The sequence below is a fragment of the Lycorma delicatula genome, chromosome 9 (assembly GCF_047948215.1).
Source record: "Lycorma delicatula isolate Av1 chromosome 9, ASM4794821v1, whole genome shotgun sequence".
NCBI lineage: Eukaryota > Metazoa > Arthropoda > Insecta > Hemiptera > Fulgoridae > Lycorma > Lycorma delicatula.
In genome coordinates this window covers 47,849,694-47,876,840 of record NC_134463.1, presented here as the reverse complement: position 1 = coordinate 47,876,840, position 27,147 = coordinate 47,849,694, and the positions used below count along the sequence as shown (strand labels likewise).

Here is a 27,147-nt window from a genome sequence, read left to right as displayed (position 1 = left end):
ATCGCCTCAAAAGTCAAATTCATGGGAGAAATCTCAAACCCGTTCAAAGTTCACACAGGAATCCGACAAAGAAATAGCTTATCACCATTTTGTTCAGCATCGTCTTGGAGAAGGTAATGAGAGAATGGGAGAAGAAAGTCAAAGACATCCAAATCGGAAAACAGAAAAAGGAAATAGGATAATCGTGAAAATGGCCTTTGCAGATGACCTAGCTATATTAAAAAAAAATAAAGATGAATTTAGAATAACTTTATTTATACGAAATAATTTGGATATGAATATTAATAAAAATTTTAATAATAATAATTTTGATATTGACATATACAGGAAAAATACCAAACAAGACAATATAATTCATCATAACTCATTTCATCCTTGGAATCATAAAATGGCAACATTTCACGCATTAATCTATAGAACGATAAAATACTTAAAACATAATAACAAGAATGTTTGAAGTTTGAATTGTCCCATACACGTGCCACATGAGTGCTTGTGGTGTGGTAGAGTTATAACAAAAAATAGATCATATATAAAGAAAGGTACATTATCAAAATTTAATTTCTTTTTTTATTAATTGTTAAAAAGATATTTAAGAGTTTTTCAGTCTGTGGCTCAAATTACTCAATAACCATTATTTCTGCACACTCTCCCGGAATTTGCCTTACCATAGAAAATAACATTTCGATTCTTTTGGGTCCACCTATTAACACGCACGACATTTTTCAAAATCCTCTTCTATGTAATTGTTCCAGTTAATTACAATTCAACACGAATACCAAGGCGCCATTTACAATATGTTAATTCGGAAGCCCAGTAATTAATAAATTGTATATTAGAAACAGAAAAAGGAACTTGCCACTATCGACTAAACACAATTACAATACTAATATTTTATAAATGAAAATAACATAAATTAAATTAAATTTCGAATTTACACCAGTAAAAGTTTACAAATTTACCATAGTTTTACAAAAGATGACCGAAGTAGGACCGTGTGCAACAATGCAATCTTGTGCTCGAGTGATCATACTGCGAGTCACCTGACGCAAAACATTGAGGCCAAAATTTTTCGTTTAATGTTCGCCTTTTATTTATCAACAGGGTGGGCATTTCATGACAATATGAAAGAAAGGTAGGCAGTATTGTGAAATAACAAGAACATGATATTTTGTTTGTGTTCGCTTCGGTGTTGTATTGAATTCATTATTATAATTATTACTATTTCTGTTTCTCATTAAAATTCAACAAACTTCCTCAATTCCATCAGTATTTTCCAGTTTAATGAATGATTTTAATTTGAATTTGTGTTCATGAAACATGTTAGCTTTGAATATTTACTTATTTTTATTTGTATTCTCCTTTTTGTTTGTTCCGTTTTTTTTATTTTTTTAATTACTATTTACTCGATTGTTTATTAAATAATTATTATTTTTTTTTAAAGCACCAAACAATTTTGTAAATACGTTTTTTAGTCATTTTTAAACAGACTTCTAAAAGTAGAGGTTCTCAATTCAAACCATATTTTTTACGGTTTTTGTTTGATCAATCTTAATGATTCTGGTATCATTTAATAACAGATAATAGTCTATCTACAATCCAGATAACATTTTATCTATCTATTCGAAGCAGAATACATAATATTTTGGTAAGTCTCAGACAGTACTGGACGAACAACGAAAAAATTATTTTTTATGCTTACTTACGTTTCTACATTACGTAACTTAATTTCTGGAACACGATTTGACAATTTTTTTATGATTTATAAATCATAAAAAAATTTTATTTTTAATTTCCCAGAGAATGTAGCTAAAAATTAATATTAAAGGGGTAAGTATGATGATAATTTCAAATTGGGATCGGTTTTTTGCAAAATCTTTTTTTGTAGGGCCCAAGTAGTTCATCCATACCAAATAAACATATGTATGTGTGTGTATATGTACATACGTATTATTTCGCCTTCTATCTCAAACCGATTTTTTTCAAATTTAGTGAAATATTTATGTATATGGAACATTGATCGTATTAATTTTTTCAAAATTTTTTAAGTGAGTGGGGTATATCGCGAAAAAACCAAGTTTGATTTTCTTCAAATTTACTTTAGAGAAAACCTTATTAAATCAAATCTTACCAAAAATGGATATATAAATAATCATAAAAAAATAATAAATTTAAAAAATCAACTCCCTTCTCTTAAAATTGAAATAAATTCTCTGTCACTCTATCTCCCTTTGGTTTGGAGATTTTTTTTTTAATTTTTGAGTTTTCAAATACAGAGCTGTCAAGAAATGTCTACATTTTTTTTTAAAATTAGTCTTCGGATCTAAAATGTAGAAATTTATTTTGGAAATTTTCTTATTCTTATTGAAACTTTACTGAAAGGGCTGCTAGATAGATTTAGAAAGTTTTTATTTCAAATTTGTTACGGTTAAGAATTTATTTAGAAAAAATTTTCTTAAAATTTATTCCCCACCACTAAAATATATACGACTATATTCTGTTTTTATCGCTCAAACTCTTTTAATTTTATTTTGTTCATAAATTTTCATTACTTTCAAAACCATAATTTTCATTAATGTAAATGAAAATTGTTTCAAAATTTTTAAACAATTCTTTTTTAACTTTATTATTATTTTTTTTTTAATAAAAGTCAGACCCTTAATGTTTTAATTGCAAAAAAATTCTGGCTATGTATGATTTTTTAATGACAAATCTATGGAGGGTGTTGTATTACTTAGCTGGGAAAATTATGTAATACTTTGCCAGCGTTTCTTCAGTGGGTGGTTTTATGTGACATAACTTTTTTTTTTAAATGTAATTATCCATTTACAGCAACGCTGTACTGAAAATTATCATACTTATAAATTTCTTCCGCATATGTACACTTTTTTTCAGAACGGACGCACCAATTCCATAACGTTTTTTTTTATTTGTTTTAATATATATTGGTCGTAAACATGATGGTCATCCATCATAAACGAATAAAAACTGAAAAGAATAAATGTAAACGAAAACAGAAAAAACTACAAATTTCAATTTCGACAGATATAAAAATATTTAATAATTATTTTAAAATAAGTAATTTAATATCAATAAATTTATAAATTTTTAAACCTCCGTCTTAAATTTGGCGCCGTCTTAAAAAGGTTTTACTTAAAGGTTCTGCATTGATCTTTAACCAGTTTTCAAAATAGGATTTATTTTTAAAAACTCTTACACATTTTTTAAAAATTTAACCTGGATCACCAAAAACTTTTAGATGCTCCTTAAAGATTACAACCATGCTAAGCCACAATCCCTCTTTAAAAAGATAGTTTTCTTCCAAGAAGATCAAGATGTTGCTAAGATTCATTGTACATGTAGGAAATTTTACTATATATACACTACAAAAAATCTAAAAATCAAAATGAAATCCTGCTCATTTTATTATCCGATTATTATTTTATATTCCATAATTTTGTAAATAACTAGTATCGAATAAATTTTAAATACTACATTCCTGAAGAAGGAATATATTATAACAAAAAGTTGTAAGTTCTTATACATTACATATTGTTTATGATACTATTAACATTAAAATAAAGTTAATATTATCAAATACATAAGCTTAATTTATATCTCTAAAAATATCTACACACAAATATATGGCTTGAAATTCAACAGATAATTTTTATAATACTTACAAAGTTTTAAAAATAATAATTCTTCAATATTCAACGATTAATTAAAATAACATTCTTTATATGATCTTTCCTATTCTTTTATGTAGAAACTAGTATATCAAGTATTTAAGTACAGTCATAAATTACAGTAACTATTTTTCAGGATGTAGTAGCCGTCATATCCAAAAAGTCAAAACAAAATTAAGTAATCATTAAAATAATTCTAATGGTAAATATTTTTTACTACCTCCATTGATTTTTAATATAAAACAAACAACCATAAATTTCACAATGATTAAAAAAAAATATTAATAAAAAGTAACTAAACTGGAGATGTTATGAGATATAAAACAATCAAAAGCTATCATTAATGTTTCGTTTTTTTTTTTTTGGCAGCGTTTATAATGGTACAACAGATGGAAGTAACTTCAAATGAGTGCTTTTAACATAATGGTTTTTCTTTTATAAAATGCTTTTCAACGGTAGAAAGTCTTTTAAAACCAAACAAAAGTAACATTAACGATTACTCGTATGAATAAAAACATAATATTTAAAAGGAAATATAGAAAAGAAGAATAAATTTTTAAGTGTTCATTCATTCACTTTTTTATGTTAATTCGGATGAAATTTAAATTAGATATATAACTTGGATGAAAAAACAAACTATAATTCCATTTAATATGGAATAATTAAATAAAAGACTTTTATTTTAATGTTCCATTTAAAATATGGATATCAAGTTGAAAAACTAATCGTACAGATTACTCACAAACAATATACCACCATTAGAAAAGATTTCTTTTTATCCCTCCCACACTATTTGTAACATTTTATTCATGATCTCATTCTCATCTAATGTAAAGTGAAAAACCTATTGTATTAAATGGCTCACAAAGGATATAAATAAAAATAAATTGTTGAATAGACGCATAAAGATATTAATTTTAATGATTTAATTAATTTTCCCCCTACATTTTTGGATTAAATTCAAAATAATAGGAAAAATAATTTACTATAAGTAGATTATTATTCCTTCTACAGAATTTTCTTCTTTAAAAAATCAAATAAAAAGTGTCCAGTTACAATACTAAAATAAAGGTAAATAATATCAAAATAAACGGCGTTTAAAATTTCGATCTAATAAAAAGACATCACGTAAAATAGGCTTCCATGAAAAATTATTCTTAAAATCTATATCATTCTTATCTCCCTGGGCCAAGTGTGTTTGCTTATTGTTTACTAGTTGAACAGATTTCAACACACACATTATAAAAATAAATTTTTAAAAATGTATAAGGCTCTCAGTTCGATATATATATTTTACCGTGAAAGATCGAAATTAGAGACTGTCAATATTCTCTTATGAAGGTGGACACATACCAAATACGTCGCTGAAAGACCGAAATATTTGCTTATATTATTATACATTCAGAACATGGCCGGTATATGTTGATAAACACAGATAAGCTCTGGTGGCGGTCGATACGATAACTAGAAACAAAAACAAAAAACCCACCAATATCATTTTCGAAGGTAAATAGATTACAATAAACCCTTGTAAAAAAAAAGTTTAAATTTTGGCCAAGCGTAACCTACCCTCGCTAACCTCGTTTAATTATCGTTAAATATACAAATTATATACATTCTCCAACATTGGAGGCGATTAATCAAATTCACGGCATTTATAAAAAAATTTCATCAAATTTCTAGCATTTTATAAATTGAAAGGACCACTCAGAATATAAAACATATATCAGCTGCATGGATCAACGATAACGATACAAACAAATGATCACATGGTATGCCCTTGATCCAATTTTTTTATAAAAATATTTTTATTTAACTTTCACCATCATTGCATGATGAATGCGGTGAATTTGATTAATCGCCTCCAATATAAATTGTATATTTAACGTTAATTAGGCGAGGTCAGTGAGCGAAGCGAGTGTAGGTTATGTTTGGCTTAAATTTAAACTTTTTTTTTACAAGTGTTTTTCTATTTAGCTTAGAGATTGGTATTGGATGACTTTTTAAATTTCTAGTTACCTTTTTGACACCCACCGAGCTTAACTTTGTTATTTGTGAAATTAATGAAATCTCGTAAATAACGCTACACGAAACTATCGAATTTTCAGTATGAGACTACTGCACTCCTAAGCTTCCACGAAGGGAGTAAAGTTTTAAATGGAAAAATTATGAGATTTATTAATTGATATTGCTCAATTTAAGGTCGACAACAGACAACATAACCTCAATTTGATGATATGTTGACTTGTAGTTTTCAAACGCGCTTTTACCGTTAAGTTTCCACTTGATGCTTACGTCTAGGGTCTACTCGTTAATCGAACGGAAGTATTGCCTTTTTGATAAAAAAATTGAGGACATGGTCTTCTTGCGCAGAAAATGTAGGTGTGTTTTATTAACATTCTAAGTGTGTTTTATCAAAATATTTTTATCGGAGAAAGCAAAATTTGAAAAAAAATTCCTAATTCCTTTCCTTTGCATTTTGTACAGGAAATGACGGAATTCAATCGTTATATTTCCACTAAATAACAATGAAAAAAAAATAGATTCACAATAATATTCGGAGAAATCTGTTGAAATTACAAATTGGGGACAGATTTAATAAGATTAGATTCCATTTTAAGGGAACAATTTGTGATATACTTTCTTCAGATGAAATATAAGATTTCTATGGAACAAGAATTAAAACAAAAATCTTTTACAATAAAATTATTTATGAAAAGTTATTTATAATTTTTATTAAAATACACTTTCAGGGGATAGATAAAATTATCGGGAAAACGCTTGTTAGTTCAGTTTGTGAGACACAAAGATATCAGACTTCAACACGTGCTTATACATTTAAAAATATATAAAGAATTTTGTAACAGAGAATATTCTTTTTAATCAAAGGAACTATAAATACTATACAATATAAAATTCTGGGAAGGATTTATTTATTTTAACCTATATTAATTTTTTTATCTGTTATACTTAGTAACAAACGGAAAAGTAAAAAATACATTTAAACTTTTAATTTTTTTTGAATGTTAAGAAAAAGAAAAACCAATCCCATATATAATACAACTTTATTTTATTTATATTTATTTCATCTGTACTTTTTACAGTAAATGAAAGAAAAATAAAAGATCGTTTTTTAAGTAAATACAAAAAATATTCATAATACCATACATAATTTTTAGAATGACAGTTTGTACTTGAAAAATATAAAACCAAAAATTACTAAAATGAAAAAAAAAACTTACAACCTTAGCGTTTCAGTAGCAAACAGACTGTAAGGAAGAAGTATACTAGTGTTTTACTGCAAAGATGGATCGATTTTCTATTTTGGCCAGAGGCCAAACTTCTTGAGACGGATATAAATTACTTTGTTTTAAAAGTTTAAAGGTAGAAAACGTACAATTTATGCAAAATGTAAAAAAAAAAATTAGATTTTTTTTATTGGTATTATTAATGTATTTTTCTGTTAACATGTAAACAGTAAAATTAATTTTAATTTAAACAAATTCTAAAAATTAAATTAGGAAAACAATAGTTTTTATATAATAATTATTCATGATCTGATATAACATATTTCATTTTTGAATAATTTAAAAATTTAATCTAGTAATAAATGTATGATTTATTTTTCATACTTACAGCCCATAGAAGAAAAGAAAATATTTCTATCCCATTCTTTATCCTTTATCCTGTGACAAGAGCTACTTGTCACAAACAAGTAGCTCTTCTTGTTATAAGCGTAGCAAATAAAAAATAAAGATCATCAAAGAATTCTTTTTCGATTTCTAACTGCCAGTAATTTTTAAACGAGAACACATTTCTTCTAATTATACCTTTTACTCAGATAATGAACCGTAAACTATAACATTGTATTATAACTGTTAGACTTGAGAACAAAAGAAAACGGGATGTTTTTAAATTGATATTAATCTTTGTTTCAACAACTATATTCTAAATCCTGATTCTCAGTGTTCATTAAATTGCAATGATTTTAAATGACTTACTATAAAAATTTGGAACAGTTTTCAATGTTTCTTTTTAAACTAGAAAACAACAATAATTTCTTGATTCTTTTAAAATGGATTTTTTCATCAATCTAATCTAACTTTTTAAATCATTTTTTTGTCGACTATTAAATAAAATAAATAATTCAGTATATTAATATATTACCTTTAAATAATGAACCAAATTCAGAAAGATTCTTGGGTCTTCCTGTCCAAGAAGATCGACTGTTCGTCATTTTATTTAGTATAATTTTTTTATTTAATATTAAAGTATACTTTTTGTTTATAAGAAAATTAAATTATTATAACAATCGTTTGATGAATAATTAAAAATAACGAGTATATCCTACAAACAAGCATTAAATTTTAACTCGCTCACTCAAATAAGCTTAAGTAGTGACCTGTGGCTCACTACACAAACCCGTATGAAGATACACCAACTAATACAAAGTCAACATAACCTAATATTGATTTTAAAAAATTTTATTGTCGACCCAAATTTGAGCGTAACTGAAGAACGACTCAAGCAATCTTCATCACATTTTTACAAGCACAATTTCAGATAACCTACTACAGTCTACCTAAATTTCAGTTAAATTTATTTGATAGTTATAGAGATTTTTGAACCACAAAGTTTATAAATAGATCTACACACACACACACACACACACACACACACACACACACTCATGTATATAAGGAAATCACATTTTAAGGGAATGAAATTTTCATATTTCTCATACGTCAAAACGTAAATTAAACTGAAATTCACCCCCCTATCACACCGTGAGACCGAAAGTAATATCGTACTTTCCTTCGAAATTGTTAAAACAATGACTAAAATTAGGGTGGTAATTAAGAAATTTTTCAATATAATTTCAAATCATTTAATACTAATATAAAATCTTTCTAGGCTTCACCGATCAAATGTGTAGATATACCATTGCAAAAAAACAAAACAAAAAAATTAAATATATATTTTTTGGTGGTGGGGAAACATATTTTAAAAGAAAATTTTCTGAAAATATTCAAATATAGTTAAGCCTAAAACATTTGTTTTAGTAAGGATTTTTTTAAAAATTTAACAGCCCAGTCAAGAAAGCTTAAATAAGGAAAAGAAAATTAAAAAAAAGTTTCTGAATTTTAGGAACGGTCTATAATTAAAAAAAAAATTTTATAGATTTTTGTTGATAGCTCTATTATATATGAAATAGAAACTTTCATAATACAATTTTAAAATGATTTAAACTGAAGAAAGATAGAAAAAACATATATTTCAATTGAAAGAGGAGTGGATTGATTTTTTGGGAAAAATTTTGTTTGATTATTTATAAGTGCATTAGGTAGATAACAAATTTGCTTTAATAATTTCTCTAAAATGCACCTGAAGAAAATAGAAATTGTTTTTCACGATACTCCCATCCACTTAATGAATTATAAAAAAACAAATTTATATGATTAATGCCCCGTGTATAAAACTATTTAAGCCAAATTTAAAGAAAATCGTTTTGTTTAATCCTGAGTTATAAGGCCAAAAGCAGTACGACACAAATATGTACGCACATACATGGCCTCCATCGTGTGAATGGTAGCGTCTTGGCCTTTCATCCGGATGTCCCGGGTTCTAATACAGGTAAGGCTTGGCATTTTTACACTCGTTACATATCATTCATCTCATCCTCTGAAGCAATACCTAACGGTGGTAAAACACAAAAAAAAAGAAAAAGATGACATAGTTGACACTAAAACGTAAATATTTGCAAAAACTCCGACACCCCATTATCCCTTTTAACAAAACTATATTATTCCTTTTAACTAATCCCTAATTAAACTATATTATCCTTTTTAACATTCCTCTTTAAGAGCAATTTTAGCTATATTCTCCCAGAATGAAAAAATACATAGGTGGATAATATATATCCACCTCTATCAAACCATATAATACAAATATTTTCGTGTAACTCATTGCAATAGAAAGTGCAATTCATTGAGACAGAGCCTTATTTTGCATCGGTTATCATTTTAATAAATTATTGAACCATTTAAAACATCTTCCTACAGAATTATTTAAGACACAATTAAAAACTGTTCTTTTAAACAAATAATATTAATCTGCTGATACATTTTTCAATAATTACAATGACAAATTAAAAATAAATAACCGGAATTTTTGGATCACGTTCAACCTGCACATAAATTCGTGAAGAAATAATTAATCATCTCGTGTTGAATCGGCTAGACAACAGCGAGGACGTTAGGAGGCTAAAAGGCTCCATGTACTGGATCTTTTTGATGACCCGTTATGATGATCCGGTTTGGCGGCTTTGCTTGGTGCACACATTATTGTTTCTTGGCTGTTTCAAAGTTAATGTTTTGTTTACTGTTCTATTAAAAGTATTTTATTTTATTGTTTTATTGTTAATGTTGATTGGACATTGGAATGGACATTCAAAGGCACTATCAAATGCTATATTATCTACGTTATACTATTGTAGTATTGCTATATTATATTATTGTTTTTTTATTACTTGAGGATAATCACTGGGTGGTACTCTTTCAAATGATGGTCAGTCATACGATTAACTTATAGCTTCATTGTAGAAGCTGATTAGAAAATAAAGAAATTCAGCCAAACAAATAATAATTTAAAAATAATGCTTTCCAAATTGTGATTTATTTTGTAGTTATTTTTTATATTTAGTGACTTCATGTACATAAATGACTACCATAACATTATTTCATATGTTCTTATTTTAACTAAATAATACGGTTTTTAAACATAACTTTCTTTCTTTTTCCTGTTTAGCCTCCGGTAATTACCTTTCAGATAATACTTCAGAGATGATATGTATGAGTGTAAATGAAGTGTAGTATTGTACATTCTCAGTTCGACCATTCCTGAGATGTGTGGTTAATTGAAAACCCAACCACCAAAGAACACCGGTATCCACGATCTACTATTCAAATTCATTTAAAAATAACTGACTTTATATAAGATATAAACTCTGGAACTCTCGACTTCCAAATCAGTTGATTTGGGAAGACGCGTTCACATAAACATAACTATTTTTATTTCCTTGTACGAAGTAAAGGATGTATTGTGATTGCGAAAAATTTCGGTTTTCAGATTTCAAGGAAAATATCCATTTTGACCATCCCTAAATCCATATTGACTAGTTTCGTCGTGACGTCTGTACGTAAGTTTGTAACTCGCATAAATCAAAACCGATCAAACGTAGGATGGTGAAATTTCGGATTTAGGACTGTTGTAACATCTAAATGTGTAACTTTTTTTTTTTAAATAAAAAAAAAAATAAAATAATAAGTTATAAATAATTAATAATAAATAAGTTATTAATAAAATAAAATTGTATGTAGTTTTCAATTTAATAAAAATGTTATGTAATTTAATAGGGGTACAAGGAAGTCAGTTGGTGTCCACATCAGATTTATATTTTATAATTTGTTACGTGTATTGTTTTGGTAATTTGGAATAAGGTTTTATTACTTTTTTTCAGAATCCAGACGAATGTTAAAAGTAATTATTTTTTTATTCTTGGAGTTAGTTATGACTAACTATTGCTGACGTAATCTACATAATGTATCGATAAGAAAAATAGATTAATTAATTTATTTCTTTAACAAATGGTAGTATTTTTATCGTGGTTCTCTATGTATAAGTACGAAAAGAGAGAATTAATGGCAATACCTAAACGATTAATGGTATAATGAAGTAAAGCGGAATAAATAACACGCAACAAGATGGTAAAAAAACAAAATAATGGAGTGAAAAAACGCAACTTATTTATAACAGAAACTAGTATTATGTATGCTTGCATGTATAATTATAAATTTACGTGTTACGATTAAAGCGTGAAATCCGTTATTTTGTAAAATTATTTAAAACGGCTCTGGTAATGTAAAATAGATTCAATTATTTTACGTTTATCTATAATTTACTACTGCAAAAAATCTTTATTTAAAAGTTCAAGTGGCAATAAATAGGTAATTTTATTTATATATTTATATTCCCCATTAGCTAAAGTAAATAAAAACAAAATTAAAAAAAATTAATTGTATATCTGGACAGGAATCTAACGACAATTCGCATAATAAAAAAATTGAACTTTGAAAAATTTGTATCTTATGAAACAGTTTTTGGAAAAAATGTTAAAAAATACAAATTTTATACCATCTTAAAACTTTTTATTTATAAATGCTGTAAATTAAAAATTGTTTAAATAACGCTAGCAGGAACTACGAAAAATTAAACACAAATAATAGAGTGTTTCGTATTTTTTCTTCCTTCTACGAAGTAAAGGAAAGTATTGTGATCCAAAAATTTCGGTTTTCAGATTTCACAGAAATATCTTTTTTGATCCTTGAATCCATGTTGACTAGTTTCGGCGTGACGTTTGTTCGTACTTATGTATCACGCGTAACTCAAAAACGATTAGCGGTAGGATGTTAACATTTCGGATTTAGGACTGTTGTAACATCTAGTTGTGTATTTCCCATTTTGATTACAATCGACTGGACCAGAAGTATCCAAAAAAGCCCAAAATTCAAAACAAATCTGATTTTTCACTCTTTCTTAACTGCAATAGTAAGCCATCATTGAGGCTTTTCAACGATATATCGTAAGTGGCACTTATTTTCATTGGTTCCAGAGTTACAGCTAAATAAAATTTTAATTAATTAAATCTTTGGATCTTACAAGGGGAAGGAACATCAGTTCGAATCTGACTTCAGCTCATTTTTTTAAACTTTTTTTTAAATTAAATATATTGATTTTATAATAATTAATAACCTCTGATAAAAAAAAAAAAAACAGACGTTATTAATGAAATAAACTTATGTACTTTTCATTTAAAAAAAAAAAATGTATATGTAATTTAATAAGCGTACGAATCATGTACGCTTGAAATGTGGTGCTATAGGAGAATGTTAAAAATCAGATGGGTGGATAAAGTGACAAATGAAGAGGTATTGCGACAAATCGATGAAGAAAAAAGCATTTCGAAAAATATAGTTAAAAGAAGAGACAGACTTATAGGCCACATACTAAGGCATCCTGGAATAGTCGCTTTAATATTGGAAGGACAGGTAGAAGGGAAAAATTGTGTAGGCAGGCCACGTTTGGAATATGTAAAACAAATTGTTAGGGATGTAGGATGTAGAGGGTATACTGAAATGAAACAACTAGCACTAGATAGGGAATCTTGGAGAGCTGCATCAAACCAGTCAAACGACTGAAGACAAAAAAAAGAAAACGAGTCATGTGGTGTCCACACCAGACTTTTTTTATTTATCCCTTTGTATTAGTCTACTAGAAAATAAATATCGCTTTAAAATTTTGTAATCTTCTCCTGTTTTTGTTTTTGTTTTCATTTTGTTGATGGTTACATCATAATAATTTAAAAACTATGACATTAGATACATATAAGACTTAAATTTATTTAAAGAGTAATAAAGGGACTTTTACTCTAGCCTAATATTTCAGGTAAGATTGTTGAATTAAAAATTGTATATATATTTGATATTAATAAAAACTAATATTTTAGCAATTGTGTAACTTCTTTGGGTTTGTAGATTTCTCTGATGTTTTATGAATAATAATCTTTTGTAACGATTTTATATACCAGGAGTAAATAAAGAAGAGCAATTCAAATTAACGTTTGTGCTCACACTAACTTGACTGGAATGTGAACCTCAGCTTATGTGATTGGGAATTGATTGATAAGGGAAGGAGTAGGTCTATGCAACATACGAAGAACTTTGTTATTTTATAAATGCATTAACGTATTTCATATAAATATGTAGAACATAAAAGCGTCGCCAATTATCAACTAATTCAAAATATATTTAAATAAAATCTGTTATAAAAATTTGGAATTTTTCGTTTTGACATAAAAAAAAATTAGTTTTCATTAGACCGAGATAGATTTTGTAAAAAAATCCACCTCCTAATTCAATATAAAAGCATCTAAGGAAAAATTATGTAGGTTTTCCGAGAAAAAAAAAACTATAAAACTTATTGAAAAATATATTTAAGAAATAAGTTTCAGACAATATAAAAGTCCTTAATTTTTGCCCCGTAGAAATCATGATATTGTGATGTATTTTTATAAAATCTTAGCTTGTTATATACCCGTAATAAAATGAGTTTTGTATAATTAGCAACTGTTTTTTTTTTTTTCATATAATTTATTTGTTAAAAGTATTTTGATATTCAATTTCTACACAATGACCGTAAATATGTATATTTTACTCTCGATGAAGATGGAAATTTTTTCCATTGTAATTCTGTTTTAACAACACTATAGCCACCCTCCATGGCGCGCATGGAACGTCTCGGCCTTACATCCGGAGGTCCCGGATTCGAATCCCGGTGAGGCATGGCATTTTCACACATACTAAAAATCATTCATCACATCTTCTGAAGCAATACTTAACGGTGATCTCGGAGGTTAAAAATTAAAAAAACTATTGGAACAATATAATTTTCCATTTTCAGTAAAAACCTTGAAGGAGTGGTTGTAAATCAATAAAAATAAACTTTTCTTTAAAACTGTTGAGATACTCGACCTTCTTTAGGGAAAAATTGTAGTACCTTCATTTAAATATATAGAAGAGACACAATATAGAATTTCCTAAAGGAATTTGCACTAATTTTGTTGAAATATTAAGTGATTTTACTTTATTAATTGAAAAAAGTCAAGATTTAATACTATATAGAACTCAATTTTTCCATCGATGTTCATAAGATATAATTATTCAAAAAAAAAGTTCTGTCTTTTGTGAAAGACCTTACAATGAAATACACTAATTTAATAACAATCCCTTTCGGCACGCCAGAAGGCGGTGGTAGATTTCACCGGTGCTAAGTAGGAGATAAAAAAGATTTCAGCCTTAAGGTTAAGAAAAACTTCAAATTTACTCAATACGACAATGGTTTTATGTGAAAAAAAGTTTCAAATATTTAGCATACGACAAGCCTTATATTTAACAAGCCTATATTTTTTGTTGTTTAAGTATTTAGATTTTTATTATCTGTTTACTTACATTATTATTTAGATTTTTTGTCTAGGGTTTATCTTTTCTGTTTTCACTTTTTGTTGTTTTTTTTATTTTTTATTTTTTTGAGTGTAGATTAATTCCTTTATTTTTATTAATTTTTGGACGAGGGTATCAACCTGAGCAGTTAAGAGCCGGATTTTTTTTAATTGTTTATACTCTTTTTCTTTTTTATTTAGAATTTTTTATTTAACAAGTTTTTATGGTTATTTTAATTATTTATTTTTTGATTTTTTATCAAATAATTATTTGATGTTTATTATTTTATTTTCTTACAATTCCACCAAAAATCTTTTTTCATCCCTTGCCGTAAGAGTTGATCATATCAAAAGTTGTTTCAGACAAAAGTTTTAGGTAATGTTTAAAGAACTAATGTCCACTTTAAACCGATTAAATACTGTATCTATTAAGAGAGGTATGATATTTTTTGTTTACACGATTAACCGAAATAATTTTCCGTCAATCACTTTCAAATTTAACGACCAATAATTTGATCTTCGAAACCCCATTTTTTCCACCTCCTGAGCCAATGGTTGTTGATATAAAAAAACTTTATTTAGATAAGTTTTAGGCCCTTATCCAAAGAATAGAAGGAACTTTTAAGGAATTCGATATTTTACTTAATAGGATTGTTAGAGCGATATTTTGTTTTTTCGACAAAGCCCTCCTATTTCCACCCCTATCGTCCGATTTTGCCCATTAACGTACTCGACCGAAATTATTGGTCGTTAAATTTGAAAGTGATTGACGGAAAATTATTTCGGTTAATCGTGTAAACAAAAAATTAAAATATATATATAAATGTATAAATAAAATTTTGAACTGACGATGGTTTTGGTATCTGGGGGTTGTGAAACGCAAAGATATGTCGAAATTTTCCGGAAGTCAAATCATAGTACCCATTACAAGAAGTATGTTTCTTATGAAATCTATCTAAAAGTACATCAGTAATATGTCAGTTACATGTTTACTATAAAATTAATTTTTTTTTAATTTCTAGCTTTTAAGGGGTGTAACTGTACAGCGCGGTGGCTCAACGAACACAGCCTTAGCCACTGTCACTGTATCTACGACGCGAGTTTCTGCACTTGTCTCCTCGTTCACTAAAAAAACATGTAAAAAATCACTTCCTAAGATGAAGGCGATTATTTTAAAATCTGCATTTTTTAGATCATTCAAAGTTTCGCACAAAACTGTTATCATTATCATTTTCACAAGCATGAGTTTAATGAATACAGATGGGTCCAGGAAGCCAAGGAGTCCAAGGAGTCTCCTGACCTGCTACATATACCCTGACCGCGACGGGAAACGGAAGTATCCATATAGCTAGGCCGAAACCAAAAAGATAAGGAGATGCTAATATATATTTATCTATATTTAATTAAAATGTAATTTTAATTGAGTAATCTGTTTTGATTTTAATCTCATAAGGTACAAATTTACTTCATCGCTATTTTTACAAAATATTAATATTATTACAACATTTTTAACTATAAAAAATGATTCCTAAAGGAAATATATAAATATAAAAAATAAAACCTTTTAATTTAGAATAAAAATGTGTTACCATAAAATTTTATGGCATATTTTAATAAAATAATAATAACGATAAAAAAGGAAAAGAAAGAAATAAGGTACTGTTATTTTTAAGGGATTTACGATATTTTTTGTATATAATGAAAGCAGATAAAAGTATACGTGATGTGACTGAGATTTCAGTGTCAAAAGGATTATCTTAAAGTAAAATGGATAAGTAATCAATAGTTAGCAGGCATTTTGTTTGATGAGCTAAAACCCAAAAAGTCAATGAAAACGAACCACTGAAATCCGATAAACAGAGAAAAAAGGCTGATAAGAAATATTTTAAAAAAATAAAAAATAAAAAAACTATGCTAATGGATTGAAAGAAAAAAAGATGAAATAGAATTGGGAGAGATAAGGAAAGTAAATTAATGCATTTGAAAAATGTATATGTAAATAAGAAAGTGTGTGTGCGAGCGTGTGTAAGTATAAATATTTTTTTTTATGAGCTGGCGCAGCATCAAATCTGACTTTCCTTTTTTCATAATTAAACTTATAGAGATAATTAACTCAAAATCATTAAATATTTTATCATGGGAGTATTAAAAAGTTGAAAATTCGTTAATGTATTGTAATGCAAAATAAAAAATCTTATCTGGACACCACATCACTTTCTTGTACACCTTCTAAATTACACATACACATTATTGTAAAATGAAAAGTACATAAAATTTTATTTCATGTATAACTTCTGATATTTTTAATTTTTTTTTTTTTTTATTGTTATTGAATTATTATTGCTTGTAATTTTTTTTTACAATCAGAGATTAATAATTATTAATAAATCAATATAGTTAAATTAAAAACAAAAAACATTAAACAAAAAAATCGATGTGCCTTACCCTAGTAAGACCCAAATATTTCATTAATTAAACTTTTATTTGGTTATAACTTTGGAACGAATGAAAATAAGTACCACTTATTAATTTCAATAAGAAATTATTTCTGCAGTTAACAAAAAATTCAAAATTTTTTGGATTTTTGGCTTTTTTCGACATTTTGTTCCAGTCGATTGCAATCAAAAAAGGAGGTGTGCATAACTAAATGTTACAACAGTCCATAATCCAAAATTTCAAAATCCTACGACTAATCGTGTTTGAATTATACGAAATACATACGTATGTACAGATTACTATACCAAAACTAGTTAAAATGGATTCAGGGATGATCAAAATGGATATTTCCATTGGAATCTGAAAACCAAAATGTTTCGCGATCACAATAATTCCTTATACTACGAGAAAGTACAAAACTTATTTTTTCAAATCACATTTCTATTTATCAAACCAAGACTTTTCTAAGATCCATGAGTAATTAGAAGAAAATAAATTTTATGAAAATTAATTACATTTTTTTTGAGTTAAAAGTAATATCGGTATACCTTTTCAAGTTCATCTGATTGAGGAAAGCTAGAGTCATTATTAAATTTTTACATTTCAAGATAATAGACACTGTAACAATGAGAAAAGCTGATAATGTTATACTTTCTTGGGATTAGCTGTTTATTCTTTTATAGGTTAAAAATATTGATACATGAAAAAAATTTTTAAATATTCAAAGAAAGATATGTTTTACTTTTTTCTTCCCACTTCCCACCCACAAAATCATCTCTCCAGAAATTTTTTTTTGATATTTTTACGTTTACTATGTTAAATAGAAGGAACTAAAAACAATTTCACTGAAAAATCTACAACCAATAAAAATTTATCTATTTTTTTTTTTTTTTTTGGTGGGGGGGGTTAATTATGATAAAATTTGTAGTGTAATATTATTAAGAAAAATTTAAAAGCAAAAGTTTTAATGACTTTCAAAAATCGATATTTTTAAAACTTGATCGGTTCTCATACTCCCTATATTGTCCCAAAAGTTTTCTTTATTGGTCGTTTGTACTACTACTAACACTATGTATAGAAAGTATATAAAAAAACAAAAAAAAACGGTTAATAGATATTCAATAAATAAAAAGATAGCTTTTTTCAATTTTTTGTTGAAGGGGAGCGATTGGGGGCAAATTTAAGCATGCAACATCATGTACTGAGCTTAATATAATGAAATTATCTTTACAGAGTTTTAAGAAAATTAACCCCCTCCCAAAGAAACTAAACCCTCATAAAGAAACTATCTACCACACCCCTTGGGGTCATATAACCTAAAAGTTTACGAACAAATTCCCCCATATGCACAACTCACTGTATAAAGTTTCATCAAAATCAGTTCATCCATCAAAGTTTATTACGCTTCAAACACATTAAAACGTATTTTGAGCACGTACAATAATTATCCGCCATTTTTTTTTTTAAGTCCCAGGGTGATGAAACGTCGAGAAACGCAATAAAATTCCATATCCGATTTTTATTTTTACTTAAGGTTTTCTTTTTGCAGTGTAGCTCTAGAACTATGAGAAACTTTATTTTAAATATTCTAATGTGTTTTTTCACAAATTTCACATCGATATTTTATTTATTTCCTTACAATCAATCTACACATCAAAATTACCGGCTTAAAACAAAAATCTGAGTCGCAATTTTTATATCATAATTCTGTTTAGACATTTTTAGTAAAACTTTGTCATTATTATTCTTTTCTATAAATTACAATTTGAATTTTATTAAAATTTTTATAACAATCTGATTTTAAGAAGAAATTTCTACATATTTAGCTAAGTACTTTTGCTCTTATATTAAACATAATGTTGATTAGTTGAAAAATATTTAGGGATATTAATAACATTATATCAATAGAATTTATCATAAATGTACATAAACCAATCGGTTGGTTTACTGTTAAACTAGACGAAATCAGCTGATTTCGTAGTCGAGAGTTCTTAGGTTCAAATCCTATTAAAGGTAGTTGATATTATTCGGATTTGAGTACTAGATCATGGATACCTGTGTTCTTTAGTGTTTTTTTTCCGTAGTGGGAGTAAAAAGCTCTGCCAGCCGCCGCCATGCTCGCTCTGACGGTAATTGTGAGGCTCTTACCTTCTAAAATACCTCCTCCTCTAGTCACGCCAGGAGCCAGACCTAATCCACATGGTATGAACGCAGTCCCTGCGCAAACACCCGGGCGCTCTTATCACCGAATTAGAATAGCCAGAGTGACGTCCGCAGGAGATTATCGGTGAACGACGACTCCGAGGAGCTCCCGCCGCCCACAGCCATCCTGCATCAGTCGCTCGATCTCAGGTCAACTACAGACTTGTAGACTGCCTGCCCCTCTCCATCACCGCCTTGTTTCGTTATAGCTGACATCGCAGTCGTTACTCTCGTCCAAGCATCTCTGTCATCCAACATTACACTTATGACATTATCCACACTTACTGCGTCGTAGTCCATCCTGACGGCCCTCAAGTCTCATCACCTCATGCACAAAAAAAAACACTACGTGTTTCGCCATATCCTGCTCCCTATAATCATAACAGCATCTCGTGGTACTCGTAATCATATGGTACAGGTTTTTTTGGTGGTTCGGTTTCAATTAACCACACGTCTCAAGAACAGTGGACTTGAAATTGTTCAAGACTATACATTCACCGATACAGTTATATTGCACTGATACTTCGCTAATGACTTTAACTGTCGATGGGACTTAAAATAAAAATATTTTTTGTTAAATGTACATAAATCATTATAACAAAAATTCAATTAATTATTAATATAAAACTCTCTAATTATACATGAAATTTGTAGATTTATTTAATACAAGATTTTTAACTGATACACATGAAATTAGAAACGTAAACAATGAACGAAAAATGTAAATTTAAAAATTCCTCTACCATAATACTGAGACATATGTCACTCACTTACTTGTGTCCAACAGTGGCGAACAACAGCGAGATAAATTTTACTTTGTATTTGTTGTCAGAATAACACTGATCTCCTTCTCTCTCATAACCAACAGTAACATTATAATCCTAATCTGTCTAGTTATATCAAAGTAATCTATCTTTATCGTGGTAAAACATTTTTCAGTATTGCCTATAAAAGCTAACTTTTATATTTGTATTTTTATATACAGTTGTAAATAATGAGATTAAATCTCATATATGAAAATGTGATAAGAAAACAAGTAAATGAAATAATACTAGATAATCTAGATGATATTCCTACTCGAAGACAAAGAAAGGTCATGATTAATAAAAAAAGGTTGATTACAATGAGAACCACAGAAAAATAAGTTTTTCTTTCATTTTAACAAGAAAACTACTTTTTAAATGAAACATCTTCTCCTTTCTCAGCCATCACGGATCGTATTACGCTAATATTAACATTTCTATTTCTTATTATCCAGATAAAAATATACATTCACGTTAATAATAATAATAATAAAAAGTTTTCTGCATGAGATAGATAATTTTATCCGATTACAACATTCTATACTTTCAGCAAAACTTTGTTGTTTTTTAATATCTTCCATTTCTTTTGAGATATTTTTTCCAAACATTCTTTTTTATACCATTAATTGATCTTTCTAGGATTTATTTCAATTAATTTTTCATCTCTCACAATGAGATTTTTGAACATATTATCTTTCCTATTCTGAATTTTTCTGATTAGAGCTAGTATTTTATTTCACTATTATCTCTACCTGAACATTTATTTAACTTTTTCTGTTCATTTTATCCTCTCCGACCTCCTCTAGACTTTTGGTTTTGATTTTTTTTTTTTACAGTTCATATTTTATATTCATATTTAAGATGTGTCTATTAAATAACGAGACTGTGTTTCTACTTCTTAAAAGAAAACAATGAGAAATGATTGTAAGCCCTTTTGGACCTGTATTATAAACATCTCTTCACAATTCAGATGATTGCGAATCATTTTATAGTGAAGCTGTGTTTTCTGTAGAATATTGCTAAGCTTAAATACTTTTAAGCTTAAATTTTTACTTTTAGTAAAATTGGACAAAACCCCAAATAAATGGTGTTTTAAATGATTACTGAGAGTAACCGAGAAGACTGCTGATCTTATTCACTGATGTTTGAATAGTTAAAAAAATTAGTGATAGATGTCAAAACATGAAGGAGGATGAACATTATGAACGATCTTTCACTTCAAAAACGAAAGAAATATAGAAAAAACAAGCTATATTGTTGTAAAAGACCTCCTATTCAGTTTCAGAATGATGTCTGAAGCCGTGATCATTTAAATATACGTGGTAAATTTCCTTGAGGATTTGAAATAAGGAAAAGAGTTTGTGCCAAGATGATACTTAGGAGTTTTATACCAGAGAAAAAAGATGCAGCAACTTGAAGCCGACCCCAACGTTGTTTTTTTTAAAAAAAAACCATAATTTTTAATCAAAATCTGTATCTTTTTGTTTAATCTTGATACTAAACGGCAGTCAAAAACTGCTAAATGACATTGCAGAATATCGTCATTATCAAAAATGAAACAAAATCGTCAAAGCTAGTTCAAATTCAAAACCATGAAACCATTACAAATTCAAAACCATTAAGTTTGTTTTATATCAAAAGCGTAATTTTTGTCAAAACTGAGAGCATTAGTTAGAAAAAAATCTGACGTGGACTATACATGACTTCTTTGTACGCCTACTAAATTACATTTACACATTTTCTTAAAATGAAAAGTATAAAAAAAATTTATTTCATAAAAAACTTCTGATATTTTTCCATATATTTTTATTTATTTATTTGTTTTTTATTATTATTAAATTGTTATTCATCGTAATTTTTTTTACAATCAGAGGTTATTAATTATTAATAAATCAATATATTTAAATTTAAGAAAAAGTTAAAAAAAAGGAAATTAAGTCTGATACGAACCGATGTGCCATCCCTTAAAATCCAAATAATTCATTAATTAAAATTTTATTTGGGTATATCTCTTGAATGAAATTAATAAAACTTAAGATATAACGTTGAAAAGTTCTCAATAAGGACTTATTACTGCAGTTAAGAAAAATTCGAAAATCCAAATGTTTTGGATTTTGGGCTTTTTCGGACATTTTTGTCCAGTCAATTGCAATCAAAAGGGGAGGTGCACTACTAGATGTTACAACAGTCCTAAACCCAAAATTTCAATATACTAAGGTTAATCGTTTTTGACTTAAGCGAAATAATTAGATAAATACGTAAGTACAGACGTCACGCCGAAACTAGTCAAAATGGATTTAAGCATGGTTAAAATGGATATTTCCGTTGAAACCTGAAAATCGAAATTCATCGCTGTTACAATACTTTCTTTACTTAGTACAAGCAAGTAAAAAATTTAAATCAGAACAGACAAATTTTTTTTATTCTTTATTAGGAAAATGCGTCTTTTCATACGCATTTTGTGAAGCAGAATCTGTCTGACGAACAAATTACTACACTGGAACGTCCTCCATACTCCCAATATTGGTCACCATAATACTTCTATCTTTTCCCTAAAGTGAAATCTGTGTTTTTTTTTTAGCTAGCTGATGCAGTAAACAAGAAAACGACAGAATAGTTAATAGAAACTGCTTCACGCCTTCGAACATGGATTGTATCGGTGTATAAGTTTAACGAGGAATATGCTGATGGGAACAAACATTAAAATTTTAATATACATAAAGAGATATGAATTATGTATCAATCTTTATTTAATAGATACATCTCATATAACTCTGCATTATACATTTAAGACTTTACAAGGCTCTTCTTCGAGTTTAACTCCGTCTTACTACATAATAAAATTAATTATTAATAATATATTATTGTTATTTAGGCAAAAGAAAAAAAAATGGATTCTATTCGTTTCACTGATGAGTATAAAAAAATTTATTCATAATAACAAAAACCAGTTTTCACATTAAAGTTTATATAAAACTGACATTTATAATCATCAAAATTAACTACTGGTGAAAAAAAGTGAAGTATAAGTATGAAAATATAATATGGCTTCCGCGGAATAAACTTAACATTGAATCAAATAATATGCTACCTTCTGAACTAATACGATAAAAATTGAAGAACGAGGAGGGGAATAACCAGACAACGTGGCTTAGATTTCTTTTCCCCTTTTTATACCGCAGGAATGGGAGTAAGGGGAAAGCCTTTATCACTCCTTTTTGCAAAGAGTTGAAACACTTTTTACATCTTCATCATCCTTTGTACATTGTCGAGTATTATTGGATGAAACTCTACTAGCCGATCTCTCAATAGATAATGAATCACGTTCTCCCCATAAAATATGTCAAGCTGCTTCCTTTCTCTTCCCCAACACTCCACGACACCGGTATCTCTTCAGAAGATTACACCTGTAAAATTATTCTTGTTTTCTTTTCATTTTCTGATGATTAGTACGCTTACTTCATTTATCCTATTAAAAAAAAACCTTCTATATCATGGTTACATGAATTTAGAAAGGAGGAAAAGATTTATTAAAAAAATATGTAAGTTTTGTTTACATCATAATGAGGATATAAATAGAAAAGATTAAACTATTAAAATTTGTTTGTGGATGAGGACAGGACGAATGCGGTAGATAAATTCAAGTAAAAAGAAATAATACTTGGATTTTCACCTGGTTCATCGTTTGATGTGAAAGGCTCATGCAAAGGAAAAGAGAAAGCAACTTAACATGAAGTTCAAGGAAATGTACTGGTTGTGGGCAGGAGGTCTTTTTTTTAAGAGGTGGAGAAACCCTATTTACGGGCGCTTAGGCAGTTTCAGGCTCGCTAACAGGTTCCGCAAGATGTCATTAAATGCGTATGTGTTCCTGCATACTACCGATTAAACCTCCATCCCTGGCTACCCACCCTTCCTGGTAAAGCTGGTGTGCATTATTTCAGGAAGGAAAGGAGGAGTTATCTTCCCCTTTCATGAAGGGAGGAAGAGTTATGACAGGAGATCTGAGTTATTCTGGTGTCCATCTACGGGGTACGGCAAGCATGTCAAATACTGAAATCTAACTTCAAAACAAACTATCGAGGTATATAGCTGAGGCGCCATGGTTTGCTAAAAACAGTGATATTTACGAATATTTGGGTCTCCGGTATAAGAAAGAAGTACAAAATTTCAGTTTGATATATGCTTCGGCTAAATGACCAAGTTAACCACTTAGCCGTAAACTTGCTAGACAACGGTGAGGATGTTAGAACACAGCGGTTACACGTTCTGGACCTTAGTAACTTCATACCCGCTGAGTGTTGTGAATTAATAAATCCTTCAATCCCTTCATTTTTGTTTGTTTTCACTTTAATTTTTAATTTTTTTTCTTTTTTGTTTTTTTTTCTGTTTCATCGATCTGCTACTTTTATGATTATATTTTTATTTTTGATATTGTTATTTTTTTCTTCTATAATATTCATAGAAATGTACTTCAAAACTACATTTTACCCACAGAAGTTCTATAGAGTAATAGTGCTTAATGAGTAATATTTGTTTATGTGTGTGCACGCGCGCGCGTGCGTGTGTTTGAAATAATTTACATAAGGTTCATTACATTACATAACATATATGTTGTAAATAAAAATTTTAAAAAAGAAAAAAAACATAATGAAAGGATTTTCACGTATAAAACTTTTTTTTGATAGAAAAATAAATACTGAATTTAAGAAAGGGTTCTTAGTGTAACGATGATATGGAAAATATGATAGAATGAAAAAATTATAGAAAATGAAGAAGGATTAATATCATTAAAGCCATTTCTCCTTTATTTCCGTGCGTTATAACAGAATATTATGAAAAGGTTTTTTAAGAACTTTAAGCTGAGTTGTTACTCAGCTTTACGGAAAACGGTAAATGTAAGAAACAATTTAGTTTCTAAATTGTTTCACTATTTGGTGGTGATTGTATACGTTTTTTTAAGTCGAATTTTTTTTAAGGCTGTGGAAACCCCGTAGTAAAATGGTGTTAAAAATAAAATGATTAAAAATAATTTATAAATGGAAAATCATCAGAAATTAAGAAATTAATCCAACAAATGATAACATAACTGCCGTCATAAAACCAAGCAAGATTATTTTACCTAAGTGTTTTTAACGAAAACCAACCTTCTTGATTTTCATTTCTGAGAACATTTGTTACTGAAACCAATTAGCAAAGTAATCCTCTCTTTTGTGGTAGGAAGGATATTTAGTTAGTTTAATATCCGTAAAGTATTACAAACTGCTGAAGATTCTTCAGTATCATTGATTTTAACGAGATTAATTACACAACGTCGAAGAAAAAGAGGAAGCATTCCATTCCTTGATTGGATTTACAAAAATTTACATAAAAGATATGATCCTGATAATCTAAGAAATTTACGTTAATGAGCTAAAATCCACTTAAAAAAGTACATTTTAAAATAAAAGTTGGGATAAAATTGGAATAAGCTGTATGATCACAAGGTTAAGACCATTCACAGAATGTAATATAAATACATTTATATTACTTTATATTATGGTTTAAAATATATGAAGATTCTTTGCTCAAATAAAATATTATACTTTCTTATTTACTTATAAAGCAATAATATATTATTGCATTCATTTACCGTAATCCGATCTCCATTTTCGTTTGTCAAAAACGTTTTCATCATTGAATTGTTTCCTTTATATTGCTTCATCCATTCCTTCTTCCAACCTACTTCTGAAATTCCTGGCTTCTACTTCTGAAATTCCTGGTCCGCTCCGAAATCTTTTGTGTCAATCAATCATCATGCATTCTGTGCATGTCTCCATATTATGCAATCGTTTTATTTCAAATATAAGCTGTAGCGATGAGTCCATTTCCATTGTTTTCCTAATAGTATGGTTATTAATGCGATACATCAGAGTTCTTTGAGAACGTACCTTCCAAAACATCATATCTATCGTTGCGAATCTTGTTTTCAGGTTTTTGTTCAATGTCTAAATCTCTACTCTGTACATAACATCACTCTCTATGAATGAAACAAACATCAGGTTTTCCCTTTTTTATAAAAATGTATAACGTAGTTGCCGAATAACAGATCTTCCCTTCTTGAATATATTCAAGATATCATTTTCTAGTTCTCTACTCTTCCATCTGATGTTAGCGTGATGTCCGGATACTTTTATTATTATTGTAATTTATATAATTGCAATTTATATGTAATTCATTTACAAATTTCCTTTCCCAATTCGAAATTCTTTGTTTGCCCAACCAACAATTATTTTATTTTATCTATATTTATTTTTAAACGTCATTTTCTTTGTATGATCCTTTCGGGTTGTTACCGTAAGCGAATAAAAAACAATGCTCTATTCTACCACCCAGATCTCTAGCTATTGCTTTACACTTCTATCTGGAATCATTTAAAATGTATTTATAAAAATCTAAAAAGAATCAATCAGGGATAACCAACAAATCTTTAATTACTTTAAAACCTTCTGGAGAATATTGACCTGTTTTTTATGCACTTTGTGCTTTTATAAAAATATATTTTTACCTGAATGTTTTGTGATACCAAGTGAAGTCAATGATAATTATTTTTTTTTTTTTTGATGAAATATTTTTTATATTATACAACTTTCTTTTATTCAGTGAAATATATTGGAATTATTTTTTCAGGGAAAGCAACAGGAATTGTTACAAATGCACGGATAACGCATGCAACTCCAGCTGCATTATATGCGCATGCAGCTTCAAGATACTGGGAAGATGATGGCAAAGTTCCACCTGGATCACGGAAATCGTGTAAAGATATCGCTCGTCAACTTGTAGAAGACGATCCAGGACGACATATTAATGTAAGTAATCAAAATTAGGACTTATTACTTAGATTAAAAAAAAAATTCAATTTTGACATTTTTATATCTTTATCCTAAAAATATAGAGGTGTTAATTTTAAAAATGTTCTTTCTTT

The 27,147-nt window shown here is 28.2% G+C and overlaps 1 protein-coding gene across 1 annotated transcript in view; it reads left to right on the top strand.

Moving 5' to 3' along the window:
- LOC142330199 (alkaline phosphatase-like) overlaps positions 1-27,147 on the top strand; it is an 887,512-nt gene that overhangs the window by 502,903 nt on the left and 357,462 nt on the right. The window contains exon 5 of the mRNA XM_075375322.1: positions 26,853-27,031. Coding sequence (XP_075231437.1) covers positions 26,853-27,031 — 179 coding nt within the window. The remainder of the gene's footprint in view (positions 1-26,852; positions 27,032-27,147) is intronic.